Consider the following 20,711-nt stretch of genomic DNA (forward strand, 5'->3'; position numbering starts at 1 on the left):
TGATGTTGCATCCATTCTGTAGCCCGGGATCTAGCAGCCTATCTGTCTCTGGAGAACTCAGACCTGCCTCCTCTCCTCCTCTCCTCCTTTCCTCCTTTCCTTCTTTCCTTCTTTCCTTCTTTCCTTCTTTCCTTCTTTCCTTCTTTCCTCCTTTCCTCCTCTCTTCCCCTCTTCCTCTCATCTCCTTACACTCATCCCCAGCTCCTGACTCCTCTTGGGCTCCGGACTCAGCGCTCCCCTCCTCCCCGCTCTCTCTCTCTTTCTCTCTCTCTCTCTCTCTCTCGCTCTCTCTCTCTCTCCCACACGCACACACACACACTCACGCTCACGCTCACACACGCACGCAAACACATACTCACACACAAGTCGGCGGCAGGCGTAAAGCATCCGATCGGCTGCGTCCATGGTGAGGCTGCGTTCTGTCGCTCCTCCGTGCGTCTCGACGGGCGTGCGATCTCCAGAGTCACGCAAGATGAAGAGGTGATGGAGAGGTGAAGGAAGGTGACGGGAGGTGACGGGAGGTGACGGGAGAAGGTGAAAACCCGCCGGTGATGGAGCCGTCCAGTTTCTCAGAGTGCGTCCTCCTCACTCAGCTCTGAGTTGACGGGATCTCGCGTCGCTCCTCTCCCCGACGTTTCCTCCTTCCCATCACGGTTAGTCCAGAAGTTTATTGCATTTTTATGTGACTTATTTCAACGTTTATTTTCATTTACTATCACAACTAAGACTTGTGAGTGGGATGCTTAACAATCCAACCCTCCTCCAGATGTTATTTTTTTTTTTTTGTCATCATCACTCAACTTCGCATCCTTATTTTCCCATCTCTGCTGCTGCTTTCTGTTTGTTTGACTCAACCCAGGTTCATCCACTCATTCTCTATGAGCGAGTGCCCGTGCGCGTGCGTGTGTTCGTGCACGCGTGCGTTGGAGAACTCATTGTGGCCAGGATTAATTTGCTCCCCCTTGTCACAGGAGTACTTGACTGGCCTGCAGGGTCAGATGCATCCCTCTTTGCAAGGGTGTGTTATTTACGTGGGTTTGCGCGCGTCCGTGCACGTCTCTCTTCGTGACGGCCGCTTTCTTCATGAAAGTCATCTCCGCGAGGACAATCGGAGACCCTTCAAAGCGCCAGCTTTTGTCAGGGTCAAGGTTCAGCTGAAGGCAACGCGGGGGACGATGCTATTCACACTCTCCCTTTTTAATGAAGAATATGGAAATATTCACATAACTTGAGCCACGCGGTGATGAAAGCGTGATAGAATCAATTCAGAAATAAACCAGAAATGTTCTTTATATATCCTGAGATTTCTACATGGAGCATGGCCCAGATGTTTTCTCTGCATGGAGAACCATGTAATAAGCAGCACTATCCGTCACTAACAATCACGCTGTGACCGAATAATAAAGCATTATAGCTCCACGAATGAAACATTTACCTTCTCGCCCCCACTCTCTCTCTTTCTCTCTTTGTCTGCCTTTCTCAGTAGCCCATATGTACCACACTGCCACTCATGAGCGCATTTCACTACTTCTCCTCGTTATCGGGGTCTCGGACCTCCCCCCAGTTTCTGACATTCCTCGTGTTCACACCAGGAACAGCCAGGTGAGGCGCGCACGTGTTGCCATTTTGCCTGATCCGGCCGCTTCGCTGACATTTCTCTTGCTCGTTCAAAAGGGAAGTTCTTTTCTCGCTGCTCCGACACAGTGGTCGTCAGCCGCAGGAGAGTGCCAGTACTGTTTTACTGCAGTACATAGAAACTGATACACCACCTCATTACCATATACTGAAGGTATTTTTCATATCCAGACCGTTCGAGACAAAGACTAACGTCGGGAGGACGTTAACTCAGAGACAATATCAAATCATACAGATCTGTGAGCCTGTTTGAATGTGATGAGAGAACTGATCTAAAACTAAGTCCGGATGAGAGGCATGTTCTCTTTGAGGTAAAATTACAGCTCACAGCGCAGACCCCTGACTGTTCACTCCTCTCATCCCCCTCGTCTGGCCCTGGCTGGCTATCTCACCCTTTGATGGAAATTATATTTTAAACAATTTTGGCTAAGCATAAAAAAGTGATATCCCTGCATTCCCTTGAAAAAAAAAAAAAAAGAATGGTGGTGACGCTTTAAAAAAAAAAAAAAAATGAGTGGAAAAAAAATTGCACTTAACGCTTGCGTGACCAATTCGCCAGCCTTGACCCCTGTCTGATTTAATAAAGGAAACATCTCGGGCTTATTGTCCCATCCTGTCCACAGACAAATGGGATATAAAATGAGGTGATACAAACCAAACAGATTCTTTTTTTTTTTTGAAAAAGAAAGGAAAACAGTGTTAAATTGAAGTTTGGATGAATAAGAGTTTGGCCAAAATGAACGTTGACAGAAATCGGAAAAAGAATGCGTGTCAGTAGAATAACCTCCGTGAGAGTTGTGGTACAGTGTGTATGTGTGTGCGTGTGTGTGTGTGTGTGTGTGTGTGTGTGTGTGTGTGTGTGTGTGCCTCTGATGAGAGAGATGGAGTGAAGAAGAATACAGAAACAAACCCTAAACTCCTCCCGGTGTCGCCTCTGTTGCTCAACACTTTGTGTTTTCCAGGATTGATTGTCGTTCCTTGCCAATAAAGCGCCTCACAGAGAACACACAGAGGTTCCTTAATAGAAAAATCGTTGGCAGTGACACATTCCTCAATCACTTGCACCCCAAATCCCTCAGTCCCACTCTCATCACCAACTTCTATCCTCATCTGTTGCCACGCTTTTCCACAGAGGCGGTTGCCTTTCCCGTGCACCTTCCACAAACCTGGTTATGTCTGACGCGTCTGCTGGTATGTTATCTCCCTAGCAGCACCTGCTTTTTTTTTTTTTGTGCAGAATTCATAAGCGGAATCTGCCATTAGCGTGTGCATTTTACAGGGTAATCACTGGTTGATCCCGTCCCCGAGGTATTTATCCCCCTCCCTCGGTAAACACCGCTGGGGTTTTCTCACAAAAGAGGAGATCGCATGAAGCCCGCAGGCCCATTTCCAGCTATTGATAGAGTGTCTATTATTCCTGGTGTGAGTCGCAGTGTGGGAGCAGTTATGAGGCAGGGAGAGCGGAGAACTTGCAAATCAAATTGCTCCAACCCATTGAAGCATCTGCCTTCATACTCCTGAGGGGAGCAGGAGGGATGAAGCAGAGGTGTTGATCATGACTGGAGAGGAAAACAAAACCTGTCACTCAGGCAGGGATCATGTGAGATGCATTGGTCAACCAGCTGCGCGGACACAGTTTTGTTTTAATCTTGCTTGCGTAAGTTGAAGAGATGATGAGAACCTCGGTCAAGTGTCTCCGTATCCATAGTCTGCCATTCCCTCTCTGGCTCCTGTCCTTCAACTGATGTGCCAGCAAACTCGTAAAACGCTCGTAAAGTTGCTCAGAAAGGGAACGCCATCCCCGTTTTTGTCATTCCGTCGGCGAACGCCAACGTAAGAGGCGAGTTTCTTCGGCGACATGGGTTCATTCTGTTATTGCCGTTTTTAGCTGTACTCAAACAGAATGGCTTATGATATCAGCTCAGTTCCACTTCCCCTCACCACCAGAGTAAATGTCTTTGGTTTTGCGCTGTTTGTGATTAATGGAACATCAAAAGGCAACGCGGGCTCGATGTGATACGTTCCTGGGGATATGAGTCTGCCGGGGACAAATAAACATCACTAATGAACAAGGGGCCAACTGGAAAAAAAAAAAAAAAAAAAACACAACGAAGAAGTAAAACAGAAAGCATCCTTTCAGCTGGGGAACATGATATTTACCTGTGGTTTTCATGGTGATTGCCTCCGCGTGGCCACTTTGAGTGACTGACAGGATTGCGCCCGGAGAGCTCATATGATTATCCTCCATCGGTTGCTGCGTATGGACAAATGGATGGCAGCACCTTCATTTTATTTTTTTTTTCATATCCATTTGTATAATCAGATGTTCCTGCTCTTTTATGCCCGGTGGCACAAAGTCGGAGGAGTACAAAGGAAACTTCTGCACTCATCTATGTGAAGACAGCTATATTTATCTGGGTATGAAGCGCTCCGCCGGGCTTAGAGGCTTAATTACCCAGAAGAGAGGGAAGAAAAACTGGAATGCAATTATGCAACTATGTGCACAGTATCCTGGGTAGTGGAGTTATTGTGGATTAAAGTATTACTGCAATCATTTTCCAGTGGAAATCTGACCTTCGACTTGTGGGTTTCTTTCCGCTGTTCCAGCCTTGAAAGGAATCAGAGGAGACAAATCAAAAACTGCACAAGTGTTCTTTCGCGATGTTAACATTACCCATTTTGAAAGTGGACGCTCTCTCAGCTCTTTTTTTTTTTCAACTTAAAAAAAAAAAAAAAAAAAACTTCCTTTGTGTCATTTAAAATCAAGACTCAAGCAGGCAAACCTGCTTCAACCTAACAACTTGAACGCATCACACAGCCTTGTGCACCAGTCACATATTCAATACGATCTTCCTGACAGGATTTTCCTCCCCATCCCAGCAGGGGGCAGCAGTCTGTGTCAGTCACTGAAAAATAAACTGGCCGACATCAGATTAGTGTACAAAAAGATGTATTTAGGGAACATTTTTGCTCAGAGAGCGACCTATTAAAGGTAGCCGTTGCCGTCGGGCATGATAAAATAATCCGTCATTAGCCCCGTGACGGGGAAATTGCAGAGATGCAAAACGTAAGAAAAGTGGTGAAAAAGGATAATCTTTTGTCTTCTCTGTGAAAGGGTTTGTCTCTCCTTCTATCCACTGCTTTAAGCAGATCATTATTCTACTAATGCCAAATGCACCAATTCTACATTCAACTCTGAAAAAGACAAAAAGAAAAATAGACAGGAGGATATAGAGAATGTCTGGTTAATGTGTAAATTGTGTTTGACAAATTGAATGATTAACAGTCTGCAGCAGCAGAGGGACTCCTAATAAGGAAAGTTAATAAAGACATTATTTACTTTCTATTGGGGAGCTACTCTTGGGCAAAGATGTGAAATTTCCCCGGCTGTTGCTGGTTAATGGAAGATAATAGAAGCCCACGGGAGTAAATGAGAAAAAAAAACAAGAAAGGGTTGTGTGAGTGGAGATGAAAAAATACATCAACATGAAATCTCATTGTGTTTTTCCCCGGTGGCATCAGCGTGAAGAATGTAGGGCCAGAGGGAGGCGGGGTGGGGGACAGGATGGAGTGCTCCTGGAAGACGGTGCTGCTGCTGGTGTGTGCATCTCTGGGGGTCCAGTACACGGCCATCCGCACCCTGAGGGACTCCATGTCCGTTCCCTGTCAGGGCGTCTTCCACTGCCAGAGCAGACACCACCGAGGTAGGGGTGCGGCGCCGGTCCAGACTGTCCCACATTTCTTAAAAGTCCCCGAGCATCCGGCGTACGAGCAGCTGTCACCATTTGGACGTGCCTATATTAAAATTCACAATTCGCATGTTTTATCGTACAATTTTAGAAGCTCTTGCGCAAGACACATTCTCTCAGTACCATAAATATCGTGATCATTTTTGTAAGATTTCAGAAGGAAAGCGTTCATATTATGGGTATATCACCCAGCTATGAGAGTTGCCGCAGAAACCGGGGGATCCTTAAGAAGTGGATGCAGATATAGAAATGAAATATGAGTTGTTCCTTTTTACAATTATCTTCCAATTTATCTGCATTAATCCACTATGATGGCACCGCTGTAAATCTGCGGGGCTGAGCTCTTGTGCACAGAAGTGGCGTTCTCTTTGTAATCAACTCCTCATCAGCGGTAATTACACATTAGCTGTTTGCGCTATATTTAGAGATCCACCATTTCCAAAGCCCCCTTTAGTAACCACGAGCAGCGCAGCAGCTTACTTATGCATGTTTACCCTCTAAATAATTTATATTTTATTGGCTTGATTTAGGAGTTTACTTTCTCTCGGCTGGAAGAAATGATGAAAAGTGAGTCACTTTCACTTATGGGCAGGAAGGACTGCGGTAACAAGCAAAATTCCCCGTTTTACTGGACTTTTTAAATTGTTAATGTTTTCACTTATTTACGTCATATCGCTGAGAAATATTGCGAAGGAAGTTTGCGGCTTTTGATTTCTGTCTCGCAGACTCCAGATGGCGAACCTTGTGCGATGACGGCTGGATGCCCCTGGAGGCGCCTCGGAAGCACATCTTGCTATTTGCCACCACGCGCAGTGGCTCCTCCTTCACCGGGCAGCTGCTCAACCAGCACCCCGAGGTGTTTTACGTGTTCGAGCCGCTCTACCACGTCCAGCAGGCCTTCACCAACTCCAGCAGCAGGCTGCGCCGCACGTTGGACCGCCGCGCCCTGTTGGGCGCGTATCGCGACCTTCTCCTCAATCTGTACACCTGCGACCTTCACTTCATGGAGAATTACATCCGTCCTGAGCCCCAGGATCACGTGACGGGCTTCTTCTTCCGCCGAAGCTCGAGTCACGCCCTTTGCTCCCCTCCGGTCTGCCTGGAGGGAGGGGACGGGGTCGCCTCCGATCTGCCCGATGAAAGCTGGTGTCCGAAGAAATGCGGGGCCCTGAACCTCACGTTGGCCTCCATGTCTTGCATATCGAGGAGACACGTCGCCATAAAGACTGTCCGCATCCCCGAGGTGGGGGACCTACGCACCCTGACCGAAGATCCGCGTCTGGACCTCAAGATCATCCACCTGGTGAGGGACCCCAGAGCCATTCTCACCTCACGCATGATGACCTTTTCAGATCAGTTCCGCGCTTGGAAGATATGGAACGCCACGGGCCGGCAGCCCCGCTACGTGGATCTCTCGCAGATCACCAGCACCTGCAAGGACATGGTGGCGTCCGTGGAGATGGGCCTGCAAAGACCGGCGTGGCTGAGCGGCCGCTACCACCTGGTCAGGTACGAGGACCTGGCGCTCAGACCGAAGGACAAAGCCACCGAGATCTACAAGTTCGTGGGCCTGGACATGGAAGACAAGGTGCTGATGTGGATTGCGAAGAACACCAAGGGTAATGCGTCTTCGCCGTCCGAGTGGAATTACAGATACTCCACCAGCAGAGACTCCAGAGCGACAGCAGAGAGCTGGAGGCTCCACCTGGGCTTTGATATCGTCAGGACAGTGCAGAACCTGTGCAACGACACCCTGGCTCTGCTGGGCTACAGGCAGGTTCACTCCATGGATGAGCTCAAAAACTTGTCCCGGAGTTTGGTGGAACCTAGGACCTTTCAGCCGCTCACGTGGTAGTAAGTTCGGTTCCCTCTCGGCCAGGAATGCTGACTAAATGACTTCAACCGTGTTCGTTTGACTTACATTTTATCACGATTTTATGAAAGACGTCAAAAAAGTGCCAAATTTCAAATGTGCGTGACGCTAGAAAAGCCTCCAAAGTGCAGAATATCAGCGCCGTGTGTCCCGATCGAATCCGTGTTACCCTGTTGAATTTATTTATTGTTTTTTTGGTTATTTTTCTTCAACCGCCGTTTGATTTTCTCATCATTAAAGTGTTAATTAATAAAAAGCGACTGCACAGAATCTGACCTCAAGTAATAAACAAACGGTGCTGATCAAGGTGAAACTCGCAGGAGGGATTCATTAGTGAAACAAAAAAACAAGAAAGAAGAAGAAGGACGGCGGTAAGCCTGCTTTTCTGAATGTCCCTTATGCACTTTGGAAAAAGGATTACGATGCAAAGTGTCGGAGGAAAAAAAGCTTCATCGATGCAACTATCTGAAGGAGGCAGTTTATGAAATGACGAGGTTAAGAAAATAAACGTGTTTTTTTTTTTTCTCCGCTGTTAATGCTCCAACGATATAAATATTGCTTACGTGTTGTGCTCATGTGTACTGGACTTTTTCGTCTGCGTGTCACGACGCTCTTTATATTTTTTTACATTTCTAACAATAAATTATTCATATGGAAGTAATACATGTCCAGACTGCAGAAATGTTTTTTTTGGGGGGGGGCATCACATTTCGGACGTGTTTCTTTAATCTTTGTTGGAAAGTGAGTGCGTGCTTGAGGTTTTGTTCTGTGAAAAAGAGAATATTGGCCTTTCATCACGTAATCCCACTGAATTGCCCTAATCCTGCAAATTTCCATTTTAGCGATATGTCTGTTTTTTTGTTTTTTCTCTTGAAACATTTTGATATGTATTAGAAATACCAGGATGGCTGCAGCAGCTGTCTGAAGAGCGCTACGGTCACAGATTAGACAGCTGCCGGTTCTCTGCTCCCTCCACCGTTTGAAATTGGTCTTTGTGTCTAAACAGGGAAAGGAAGCGTGACATCTCCAGAAACCAGCCCATTTATTGCCATGTAGAGCTGCTCTCTTGAGATGAGCACTTGAAGTAGTTTCTGAGGAAGAACTCGTTGCATAAATGATGGTCGAACCACCGATTGACTGTGATTTTCTCTCTGTGACTGCGGCCTGGTGGGAACGGATCTGTAATCCTTATGACGCCGAAGAAAGCCACCCTGAGTGAAGGAAAGTGAGCAATTTGTGCGGAACGGCCGGGCTTTTCCGTTTGGACTATTAAATCCGAGGTGAGATTGTCTCTTTAATCATATATTTTTAGTCACTCCGGTGGCCCCTTCCCTTCCCCTCAAGCTGGCCTATAGCTGCTGACACCAGGAATATCTCAAAGTAGCCCAAAGAATTGATCTACAGCTCCACCACTGAAGGAGAAACAGGATTTAAGATGCATGGTGAAAAGAGCGGCAGTCTTTCTTTGGGCATAATCTGCAGGGCTACACAAACTGGTCATAAAGCACAGCTTTATGACACCCAGGGAGATGCACTTCATTGGTTTTTCCATCCCCACCCTGACACACAAAGCTGCAAGTGGCCTGAGTCAGCCGCCAGCTAATTACCCATTGCCTCGCACTCAATACTGGCAACCTCGTTCTATGTCCTTAGCGCTTCTGACAAATTTAGATCTTTTCAATACCACCCCCCCAAAAAATTATAATCATGATATGATGCGTATGCTGATACTGAGAAATGTTAAAATGGAAAACAGCTAAGCTACGCCGTCCTCGCTGGACTCTTCAAACCGAGAGTTCGGAATGGACGCAAAGGTGGCAGGCACTCATTTCTGACATAAAGTCACCTTAGAGCTTACGTAATAAAAGATGAGGTTACCATTTCACATCTTTAAACCGTTTGCGGTCACGGAGCGTGTGCATGCTGACATCTGTCATGCTGACAGCGCCGGAGAAACATGCACTGCAACACTTTGACCTCTTTTTCATGCTATTTTTGGATGTGGGGAATGCCATTTTCAGTTGCTCTTTGTCTCTTTTTTTCCTAAATGTCTTTTTCTCTTTTAATATGTAATCCCGGGCTCCTGTTGCATCAACTCATTTTCAGGACGTAGAAACCTGGAAGGAGTGTGATTTACAGGATGTATGTTTGTGCTCGGCTAAAGGATACTAATCGTAAAATATACATTGCTAAGTAATGTAGTGTAATGACATTATACATATAAATGCATGTTTCTTTGATGATGGTAATCCTTATTTTTTATTGTCTTGGGGAAAAAAAATTAAATATTCTATACCATGATAGCTTGACAGTTATCAACTCTCCATGAATAAATTAACAGGAAATTACCCCTCCTCAAAAAAAAAATCAAAGAATTTAGCAGCAAAGTAAGAAGTTATCTTCAAATTAAAAAGAAATCCCCAAAGAAACGTCCAACAACTTCCCAAAGTGAGCAAGTAATGATTTCTGATTAAATTATCCCAAAATTAGTGTGATATTCAGCCACGTTCAGCCAGGAAAGTCAAACTTGGTAATAATGTACGAGGAAATAGATTAGTTAAATGAATAGCAGTCGGAAGAAAATGACTGGTGAAATTGCAATTATAATTTGAAACTAAATGTATATTTCAAAGTATCGAAATCAGCGGCGGACGGATTGCTTAAGTCGCTTTGAAAATACAATTTTTATTCAGTTCACTGGATTCTTGTACAAAAGACACCTGAATCAATAAATTCCTCAAAGGCAGGTCTCATATCACCGCATCCGCCTCCACCATTAAAATTCATGACAGGTGAGTATCGCTGCATCCAGGAGGCGATTTCCACGGGACTGTGAGTCGGCCTTCCACCGGTCCCTTGATAAGCACCGCCTTGACCTTCCAGCGCCACTGTAGCGTCTGTGTCGGTGAAATAAGCTCCGCCGCATCCTTCTCCCTCCGCGTTGCCTCAGCGCCTGTGCGCGTAATCGCCAGTTTCAACCAGTCTCGACCAGGCCGTAATGAGATGTAGGAGTGATGGCGGATGTGAGATGTCCTTGGTGTTGACCCTCCGGCGGCAGGTGTGTCATCGAGCTTCATTATCTCCTGCTCTTTACGGTCTTTATCTGGCCGAGCAGCCAGGAAGATGGCTAAGTGTGAGCTCTCTTGCCTCGGCGTTGACAGATAAGCGCACACTTTAATCAGACCGCTATCGTTTTGTGTACTTTCCTTACATGCAAACGCACACGTGGCCGTCGGATTCTCGCGCTCCAGTCGAAATGCGGCTGTTAAGAGGCTCGCAAAAGCTACTGCACGGTGGCGCCTACGCCGAGAACCATCTCTGCTTCCTGTCAGAGCCCCACACGGTTGGCCTCTCACGGGAGAACATTGATTTAAAAAAATATATATAAATAAAGTAAATAAAGGTCAGAGGCCGGAAACCGCAGAACACACTGCGTATTTACAATCCAGTTAAGAGTACTTGTTAAAAGGGGCTGCTGGTGACCAGGCAAACATCACAATCTCTTTGAGCACCCTGCCATATTCATAGCGTTCTCTTGAAGTGTGGATGACAGTCCAGTGGTTTGAACCAATAATTGCATTCTCAGTCAAATTTGAGGTGGAACTAAAAATCGCCTTTGTTTTAGAGTGAAAAAATTGATAATAAATTGATTTTAACTCTTACTTATTACAGAACACAATGAAATTCAGTTAGTAATCATATTTCACATGTTGAATGCAACACTGCAATAATAATACCCTTACAAGTTGTCTGAGAACAATGAGGAATAACATAAAAATATTTGCGGTAATGAAAAGTGTTGTGACAACTGAACTAGAAAACGCTGCATTCCGGGATATGAAGTGATTTAAAATACAAGACGGAAAATAGCTGATGCCAAAGCAAAACTAATCTACCTAACATTATAATGTCATTTATATACGATATGTGTATATATATATATATGTAGGTAGTTATGCATGCATGCATATGTGCATGTATATCTCATATATATCATTTACACATGTATATTTTAATGATGGAACAAAATCTGGGTACTGAGGATGAACCAAAATAACTGATCTATCACACCTAGAATCCTGACTTGTTACAGTAAATAAAGGAAATACAATTGTGATACGATGACAATTTTGGTTTATGGTCACCCATTTGGTTCATGGAGAGTATAAAATATAGAATAAACATGAAATAAATGAAACGCCGGAGCGCAAAAACCGCATCCGCTGTCAGCCATCCTGATTTGACACACACACACAATAAAACAAGTCATGTTTATGGATGAAAATTCATCAAAAATTAATGGGTACAGACTTGTCAAACTCAGACATATTTGGCTGCTGTTATAACAAAAAGCAAAGGCTGGATTGGGAAATGAACACAAGCGACTGGTTTGACTGAGCGACCAACCGGCCAACTGACTGCCCTGTAATCCCAGAGTAAAGGAAGATAGGAGGCCGGATTATTTGCTGAACGATATTGCAAGTTACTAAAGCATTGTTCTCAATTCAATCTTGAATATATTATGTTTGTTTTAAAGAGAGATGGTTCGATTTTAATTGGATGTTACTCGAGCATACGCACGTACACATACGTGACAATGAGGTGATCTAAAACTTTCATTTCAATCCCGTTTTTGGTGGATATTAGGATATAACTCACATCCACGAACTATCCGTTCTCTCTTGCGGTCAATGCAGGACTCTGTACTTCATCTAATTTAGGCAACTATTCAACTCCCAGTTGCTCCAGCGCAAACATATTGCATTTTTACTCTCCTGACTGGAAGCCAAACACATCCTTTATGGAGAGATTAGAACATTTAAAGAAAGAAAGCAACCAATGTGAGCCGCGGTGTCTTTATTACCGGAGCCACCCGGGCCCTGAGCAGACATCGGCTTCTGTCTCAGCCATCAGTCACATACTGTTATTCCCCCCAATGCGCACAGTTCACACACAGACGGTCCTCGGTATGCAAGCTGTTCATCGGTCATCTTTACGTCTCTGTCTACTTTCCCCTCTCACATCCTCTTAAAATTGAGTGCAAACCATCCCTCCAGCCTCCCCGTGATATGGTTTATACGGAGGGTTTTTATCACGTCACTCCCCGGTTCCTAGTCTCCGGGGCGAGCTCGCTCTCAGATTATTTATTGTGTTTTGCGCTGGTCCTAATGAGGGCTTTCATAGCCCACATCAAAAGGGCCAACTGGTGGAGCTGCGATCCAGCATGGATCTCCTCAAGGTAAATGCGAGACCCCCCCCCCCCCCCCCGCTTACCCACCCTTCTAACGAAGTTTGCCGCGTCAGCAGTTCCAGTTTAAAGGGAGCGCTTCTGAATCTCAACAACAGGTACTGCGGAGTGTTTTATACATCACTTAATAAACTAAAAGCGCAGACAACAGCAATCTCTTGACAGCACTGCATGTGTCTTCTGACCGTCAGCTAAAAGACAGCTTCTACCTTTGCAATAATTAAATGCTAAGCCGATCCGGTGCTTTATTTCTCATAAAGGTGGCAAACAACTAATGATCGCCAACCCGCGGCGATGCTGACAGGGATCATTAGGCAGATTACACTGTCAGGTCATTTTAATCATATAAAATACAACAGGCAGTTTAAAGCCCTCCAATGATTGGTCATGGACTACAAACCCCGTCATCTTGTAAACAAATCGACACGATGAATCTGCTCCGGCATTGTTGATCTGACCCTTTGTACTGACATACATGAAAAAAAAAAATGTCGTCTTTTTCCAAACTCGTCAACAGAACGGCTGGTTTTTCGGTCATTCTATATTACAATGCAAAAACGCATCTTAATCACAAAAGACTAGCTGTGAAGCAGAGTGGGAATGCTCGTGTCTCTGAAATGGTTTTGACCATCACATTCAAACATTTCCACCAGGGGAGAGCTCATTGACCGCAATCTCATTTTGCTTGCGGTCGGTTCCTTTTTGTATTCGCTGAAAATCTGCGGTCGAATTTATGAGAAAATTATCAAACACAGGTGATGCTCTGACCATGCTCTGGATTCAGGTTGCTTCTTCTACATCCATATAAACCATCACAGTGGTGAGGCAGATGTGGAGGCTTACATTTGGGTTAAAAAAAAAGTGGGGGGGGGGGATGGGGCCCTCAGTATTCAAATAAAACGATGCTAAAATAAGAAGCCTGTGTTAGTGTTGAAATGACTGCTGGTGCTTTGGCTCAGAGCAAAGCTCTGTTTTTTGTTCTCCTGGACTCCTCGGGGTGCTCGAAGCAGATGAGTGTATCGTCTGATGTTCAATCACAAGCTGTGCCGACGCCCCGCACCAGGCTCCTCTGAAGGTTCCTACCCTGAGGAGAAACTTTTTCTTCCGGAAGGTTCAGGGAAGCCCAGCCCGAATCTTCCTCAAGTGAGCGACGCCCGCATCTTGTAGCCATGGGGATCGGCCTGCAGCCCCCTTCTGCTCCCTCTCATCCGTCTTTGGCCTCTCCGCGTATTCTCTCGCTTCCGTACACACTTTCAGAAGTTGAAGTCATCGGGCATAAAAATATCCCTTATTTTAATATATTCTTTTATTTTCTATCCTCTCCAATAGAAATCATTTTCACAAGGAGGACTAAAACGCAGCATGAAGCGTAGGCTGCCGTATCACCCAGGCAGTAGGAGGAAGGTGTGATCACAACCCTCCGGGCTCAGATGGGATCACACATTATCCTTTACGGTCTTTCCTTCCCACTCATTGCTGCTTCCAGCAGATGAAGGTTCTGGAGAAAGTTTGAAATAGAATCACAATACATACTTTGCAATATTGTGTTTTGTTTTTTTTTTTTGGCTTGAACTGCCAACATCGCTACATCTGACCCTTACACCTACACACACACACACACACACACAGCTCTGTATTGATAAAGGTATACACACTCTGATGGAAGGCCCCGCAATGGAACCCCAATTAGCTTTAGTTTTCCAGCTCATCCATAATTTACAAACACAGCAAGCGCTGTCAAAGAAACAAGAATTGTATCTTTTCCTTTCAATACGATCTGAAGAGTTTTCTTTGAGTGCATGCTGAAAGGAAAAAAAGAAACATGATGAAGAGGCGGCGGGAAAATGGACTGAGGACCAAAAAAAAAAACATCTGCATGGATCAATGTGATCTGCTGCTGATTTTACTGCAGGCTTTTACTGATGTCGGCTTCTTTTATTGCTTTCGGTCCGACTCAGGTTTGTGGTTCGGATGTACCTTTGTCTCGGACCCCTTACAAGACGTGGGTAGCCAACACGGTGAATGAATAATCCCTTTTGTTAGGCTGGACTGTTTCCACGGCCAGCATTGCGTTTAACTTACATGTAATTGGTATTGATCTTCTTGTGTTTCTCCCGGCAAGAATGTAAACGAGTCTATTTTCTTCAGGCCTTCTGTACGTCAGCCTGCTTTTATGCCTCAATCATTGTGCTGTTTTCCTTCCCGCGCCCCTGCTTTTTTTTTCCTTTTATCGCGAGCCTTCTTTTGTTTCCAGTCACACAGCCGCGGTCCCATCAGTGCCTCGCGGCTGACATGTCCGCTGATGCTAACAAATGACGAGTGTTCGCACTGACAGCGAGTCCATCTGTCTGTGTCAGGGTAATTGAATTTCATAAATATAATCAGAGGGGTCTGTTATGAAGGGACCTGTAGTCTGGTGCCCTCTGCATCATGTTTGTGTATTATTCACACACAACAGACGCGCTCTGCAGCCAGATCGGCAAACGGAAGTACAAGGCATGATTGCCACAAAAGATGTTAGTGCGCTATCTGACGACTGACCGCTCCGCAGCATTTTGCTTAAAACCCTAACAGGGAGTGGAAGTTGCCGGTGGCATCGGCTCGATTGATCAGGTAATGGAGGGATTGATGCTCCAATCTGGTGTCAAGGTGATTTGCATTGGACTGAAAGGGAACTGTGGTTAAAAACTCCTCCACAGAAACATTACTCAAGTGAACAAATTAACCCCGGGCAATCTGCCATTATTGATCCGAGCAAAAACTCTAACTCTACTGAAGGCAATACATTTGAAACCATAAGGTCCATTCATTATTTACCGATAGGGAAGGGGGGGAGGGGGCACTGACATGTGCAAATTCAACATTAACTTTATGTTCTGGTGAAAAAGATGGTTGGCAAGACCCCCACTCTCACTACAAAAGCATCTAATTAGCTGTTAAATGAGACAAGCTTTGACCCGAGCGCTTTCCCCAGGGGGGTAGTTAATCCCAGTTGATACAGTTTGCAGAGCGTATTGATCTACAGGCCTATCAAGCTTCACTCCATGAGGATGCTATTGACCAAGGCACCTTTTGTGAGCAATCTTACCAAAGAAAACTTTCGGCGTAGACCGTCCCATGAGTCAAGAATCGAGTCACAGAGGCCCCCCCCCAGCTCTCAAATACACATATCTGAACGCTTGGTATGAAATTGCAACCACATAGAGTCACAAGCACAAAGGCAGACATGGCAAATATTCTGAAGAGAGCTGAACAAGAGTCTGAGATCAAGGACCATCTGGGACATTGCTTCTGATAGATTAAGAGACGGTGTGGTGACTCTACCGTATACATAAATACTTTTTATTGGTCTGACAAACGCGTGTTACTGACTCAAAAGAGACAGATAAAAGCACAAAATTCAAAGTGCCCTTGAGAAAGCAAGGCTTGTTACCAACATAACCACACCTCATGAGGTAAACACATCTACTTCAGTTTCAAAAGTAGGTCATGCCCAGACGTCCCTCCACACAATTTTTGCACAATGCCGGCAACTGGACGTCTTCCACTATTGCTCATCCAATTAGGTGACCGGCTACCCTTGCATGATGTTAGACAGCGGTGCTGAGAGGGATGAGTCAACTCCTTGTAACTTTGCAAACATTCCCCCGCTGTGCTGGATGCTGCACCAATGCCTCGCTTCCAATTAAAGCAATTTCTGGCAATTAGACTGCGATGGCAAAGAGGTAAACCGGTTCAGACCAGCGTGGCGTCAGATGGGCAAACTTGACCGCGACTCAACTGGACTATATTCTGTTGTGCACCGACAGAATATCAAGGTATCACTTGGCAAAACGGTCGATACTTCCATCCTCAATTCCTGGTGGGTTTGATTTCCAGAACAATTGGTGTTTTGTCACATCTGCTGCGCTGTGGGACACCCAGGCTTAGATGTGAAGAGTTTGCGAACATATGGTGGGTTTAATTGATTTGAACCACTGTTTCTCTTTCTTTGTCTACAATTTTAGGCTAGAGGACCTTCCAGACCTCCCCAGTTGTTGCGATTCATGTGCGTTTTGTACCCCCCTCCCCCCCTCCCACACACACACACACAATCACACACAGTGACTTTGCAAAAAAACTATATTAAAGTTAGTTTGGGAGTCACTCGTGTGATGTGATGTATATACATTGCCTCACTTGTAGAAAAACAACTTAAAATTTGATTTGTCTTCATTCAGATTCAGTCACTGACATTCATCCCTGAAGCTTATTTCTCTGATCCCACGTTCAATGGGCGTCTATCATGGCGCTGTCTGTACTCTGTCATGTTTTTCCTGTGTTCTGCAAAGGAGAGTGCTCCTTTAATGGATTTGAGTGCTAAACTGATGAAGGAGCACATATTGGCTTATCGGGGCAAATCGCATTTTTGAGCAAGCTTTTAGAATCACAACTCCTTTCTGTAATGGGATAAACAAATGGCATTGTCTTAAAAGGAAGAGTATGCGAATCCACCGTAGCAGATAGAGGAATATATTCCAACTGTAACGGCAGGACGTGAAGGCTTCTGCGTGTGCTTTTGTGAAAATTCGATTTAAGTGACTGAGCCCCTGCCTGCTCGCCATTAAGGGCGCTCAGTGGAGGATAAGCCGACGTAAGGCAGCCTCACTTTTAGTCAAACCGCTTTAAGTATTAATTAAAACAACGACACTTCAAGGTGAAAACACGGTTTTCTTTCTTGCTAAGCTAAATTAAGAAACATAATCCAAGCACCTGCTCGGAAAGCATACCGGAGCATTAAGCTATCCTGAAATTTGTGAGACTCTTACTAATTGCGTGCCAGAAACAGAGCACACCCGAAAAGAGAATAGTAATGTAATATTGAAATTCAAGGAAAAACCTCAGCGTGATTTTGTTCCTTCCCCATGGTGCTACCCTGTTGCAGCCACGCGCCGCATCAGCCCACCGAGTCACACGAGGAAAAGTCAATTCAGTGAGCGAGGGAAGGCAAATATCATCAATCGCCACCTGACAGCAATATTTAACAAAACAATCTAATACGCGGCATCTCCGAGTTATCAAATCAGCTCAGCCTGAGGAAATGTAAACAGAGCGGCATTGATTAGGGGTGGGGGCATCGAAATGCTCCATCATTATCGACTGACCCCGCTGTCAGGAAGTAGTCTGACAAGTGTATTCACTTTGGAAAAATAGTGAACAAGACCTGATAATCATATCATCAAAGAGATCTCGGTTGGAATTCATTCGAAAGCCGTGGTCACGTATGCACTTCAAATACTTCATACTTTTCGGTGGTATTCACATTCATTGGACATCGCACATAAACAAAAGCATGAAGGGGTAGAAATACATTTTATCTTTTATTCAGTATGCAATAAATCCATCTGCATTCAAGTGTGATCAAGGGACTTTGACCATTTCTCTGGATGTGTATTAGAATACAGGTTCTTTTTTTATTATTCTATCATAATAAATCTATTGTTCATCGGCCCTGAAAGATCCATACTGTGTGTGTCAGCCATGCAGCACATGAAAGACTTTGGGTTATTTTGATAAACAGCAAAATGCACTGGCAAGCTCATGTTGAGCGCTGAATTTTTTTGGCCGCGGTGTGAAATCTCATTGAAAACATTATCTTTCTCGTGAATAGATGCCGCCTGTTTGGAAAAGGCCACAAATTGTGGAAAATAAACTGGTGCAGAAATAATACGATTCTAATAATGCTTCATGAAATGGAGAGTGTTTGTGGAGAAAATGATACCGTGGCGGTGGAGCACATACACACACACACACTCACACAAATGCACACTGGAACAACACACACACACACACACACCCGTGTATGGGTGTATCCACAGAATCAACTTTATTTGAATTTTAAGAGCTGAAAAATAGCAATCAAGGTTTTTTAGCACCTCGCAAATGTAACAAGCTGCAGTACACTGATATATCATAATATTAACAATTTTATGTTCACACCACTAGCAGATACAGAGCTATATTTGTATTATGGTGGTTATTAGTGTAGTATGGTTGTGGTCAGCTAATGAGAAAAATATTCATCCTTCTGCCCAACGCCTTGGTTTTGGTTCATTTTCATTTCGCAGACAAAAAGCGTGCTCTGCCAGTCTACACCAAAACTCCTCAGCTACGTTTCAACAAACGTGCCGGCAAATTCGGATCATTTGAAACCTGGGGCCGATGTGTCCCGATATGGAAATCGGATTTATTGAGTAAGAGTAAATCATTAAAATCTGAAGAGACTTGTGTCCCGAAGCTCCGGCTGAAGCAAAATACTCTCATGAACAAAATATTTGGGAAGAATCTCTGTTCTAGTTTGTTATTACCAGAGATTGACAGGGTCGGGTAGGTGCCAATATAGAGGCATAAGTTCTGATTTCAGATTTGACTTTTACCAGTCAACAATTTATCCTAAGAACCACTGCACGGCAACAACCAAACATTGAGTATCCAGTCTCTGCATAGACATGTGCCGTGCTATTTTGGCGGAAGACGTGTTTATGTGATGTGTTTTCGAATTCTTTGAACGCAGGGAGCGATAATTCCGGTCCTGCGATGCTTTTGTGTGTACAGATACGCCCACCTCCACTCTGCAGAAGCCTTTCTTTTTCTGTGGTTCTCTTTGTTCGCTGATCATCTTGGTCCAAATGGCCCCAGAAGTGTGATGCAGGCTGAACACCGTTTCAAGGGTGTCGCGTTTTTGACATTGTCTCAATAAAACCGGCTTCAACTTCAGTTCTTCACGACCTCCAAATGCAGTTTCTGAAAAATTTGTAAAGCTCATTTCATTGAAAAAACCAGGAGCCATGCAAAAGTGAACCATTTTTCGGTCTTTTATGAAACACTTGTCTCCTTTGTGCTTCGACAGGGACCGTGATCCTTATTCTTGAGTTGTCAGAGCGTAGCATTTTTGTGAGCGCGAGGTCCCAGCTTTATCCGACACTGATATTATTGATTCGTCTTACTACAAGTAGGACAAAACAAAGTCTTCAAACGAACATTTATTTGGGTGATGTTACACAACGGTCATTTCAATGCACCAGAATCAGCTTCCTGGCTCGAAACTGCTACCGCGGCAATATTTATGGTTTCTATTAATCATTCCGCATTGGGTATAAACCTCTTGCTGCAAAATATGGAGTCTCCCTCTAATTGGATAGTTCGCTGAAATCACACGCCTGCTGTCAATGAAGCGAGACCAATGTAAACGATTAGATTCAAACTAAGGCTCCAGCAATTGCGAGTATTTCTTCAGAAACAAACTGCTGAAAAGAAAAATAAAAAGGTACACGCAAACCTTATAAGACATTCAAAGTCTTCTAATGTATGAGCTTTGAACATAAAAATAACACATCGGACATCAAACCACTAAAAATTCATTAGCTCTCAAATCCTCTATCACTGTTTCTACACATTCTTCTTCAGTCCTTCCCTTCAGGGATATTTCTTTAACGGTGGATAATAAGCCTCCTGCTACTGCTGAGGGTGTGACTGCCAGAGGCCCCCACTGCTCTTCGCCCACTGAATCCCCAAAACTCATAATTGCAGGATATACCACGTCTTGAAGATGAAGCAAAGGGGTGTTAATTCTCAAAAGCCTCAAGGATATATATATATATATATATATATATGTATAGTGTGTGTGTGTATGTGTGTGTGTATATATACACATATATGTGTATACATAGATATATATATGCCTGTGTGCGTATACATATATAAATACATATATATACATAATTGTATATATATATATACACACACATATATAAATACACGCACCCACACACGCACTCATATATATATATATATATATAAAATATATATATATCCTTATACCTATACAGTACATATATATATTTTCCAGTGTCCTCCCACAGTCCAAAAACATGCAGCAGGTTTACTGGAAAAAAATGGGAAAAATTGCCCAGAATGAGTGAGTGAATGGTTGTCTATATATGTGGACCTGAGATTGACTTGCGGCCAGCCCTGGGTGTACCCCATCTCTCACCCCATGATAGCTGGGATCTAGCATTCCCCGTGACCCTGAGTGCAGGATATATATATATAATTTATATAAAATTTCGTGTCCAGACACTGAATGGGGTAAATGTCTTCAAGCATTCATGGATTGAATAGGAAAGGCACACTGTATGTACCTGTTTTCCATCTGTATATTGATCTG

The 20,711-nt window shown here is 44.3% G+C and overlaps 1 protein-coding gene across 2 annotated transcripts; it reads left to right on the forward strand.

Moving 5' to 3' along the window:
• Positions 1–225: 225 nt before the first annotated feature.
• LOC147224838 (carbohydrate sulfotransferase 1) lies at positions 226–7,887 on the forward strand. 2 transcript variants are annotated; one of them, XM_086163584.1, is made up of 3 exons: positions 226–653; positions 5,158–5,339; positions 6,110–7,887. In XM_086163584.1, exons 2-3 carry the CDS (start codon positions 5,201–5,203, stop codon positions 7,237–7,239), a joined length of 1,269 nt encoding a protein of 422 aa, XP_086019710.1. In that variant the 5' UTR covers positions 226–653; positions 5,158–5,200; the 3' UTR covers positions 7,240–7,887. The 2 variants fall into 2 exon arrangements, with proteins under 2 accessions (XP_086019710.1, XP_086019709.1); XM_086163583.1 differs by lacking the exon at positions 226–653 and adding an exon at positions 1,492–1,602.
• The last annotated feature ends 12,824 nt before the right edge of the window (positions 7,888–20,711 follow it).

Source organism: Fistularia commersonii, chromosome 17 (genome assembly GCF_037954325.1).
Source record: "Fistularia commersonii isolate RoL2024-O1a breed Wild chromosome 17, RoL_Fcom_v1.0, whole genome shotgun sequence".
Classification (NCBI taxonomy): domain Eukaryota; kingdom Metazoa; phylum Chordata; class Actinopteri; order Syngnathiformes; family Fistulariidae; genus Fistularia; species Fistularia commersonii.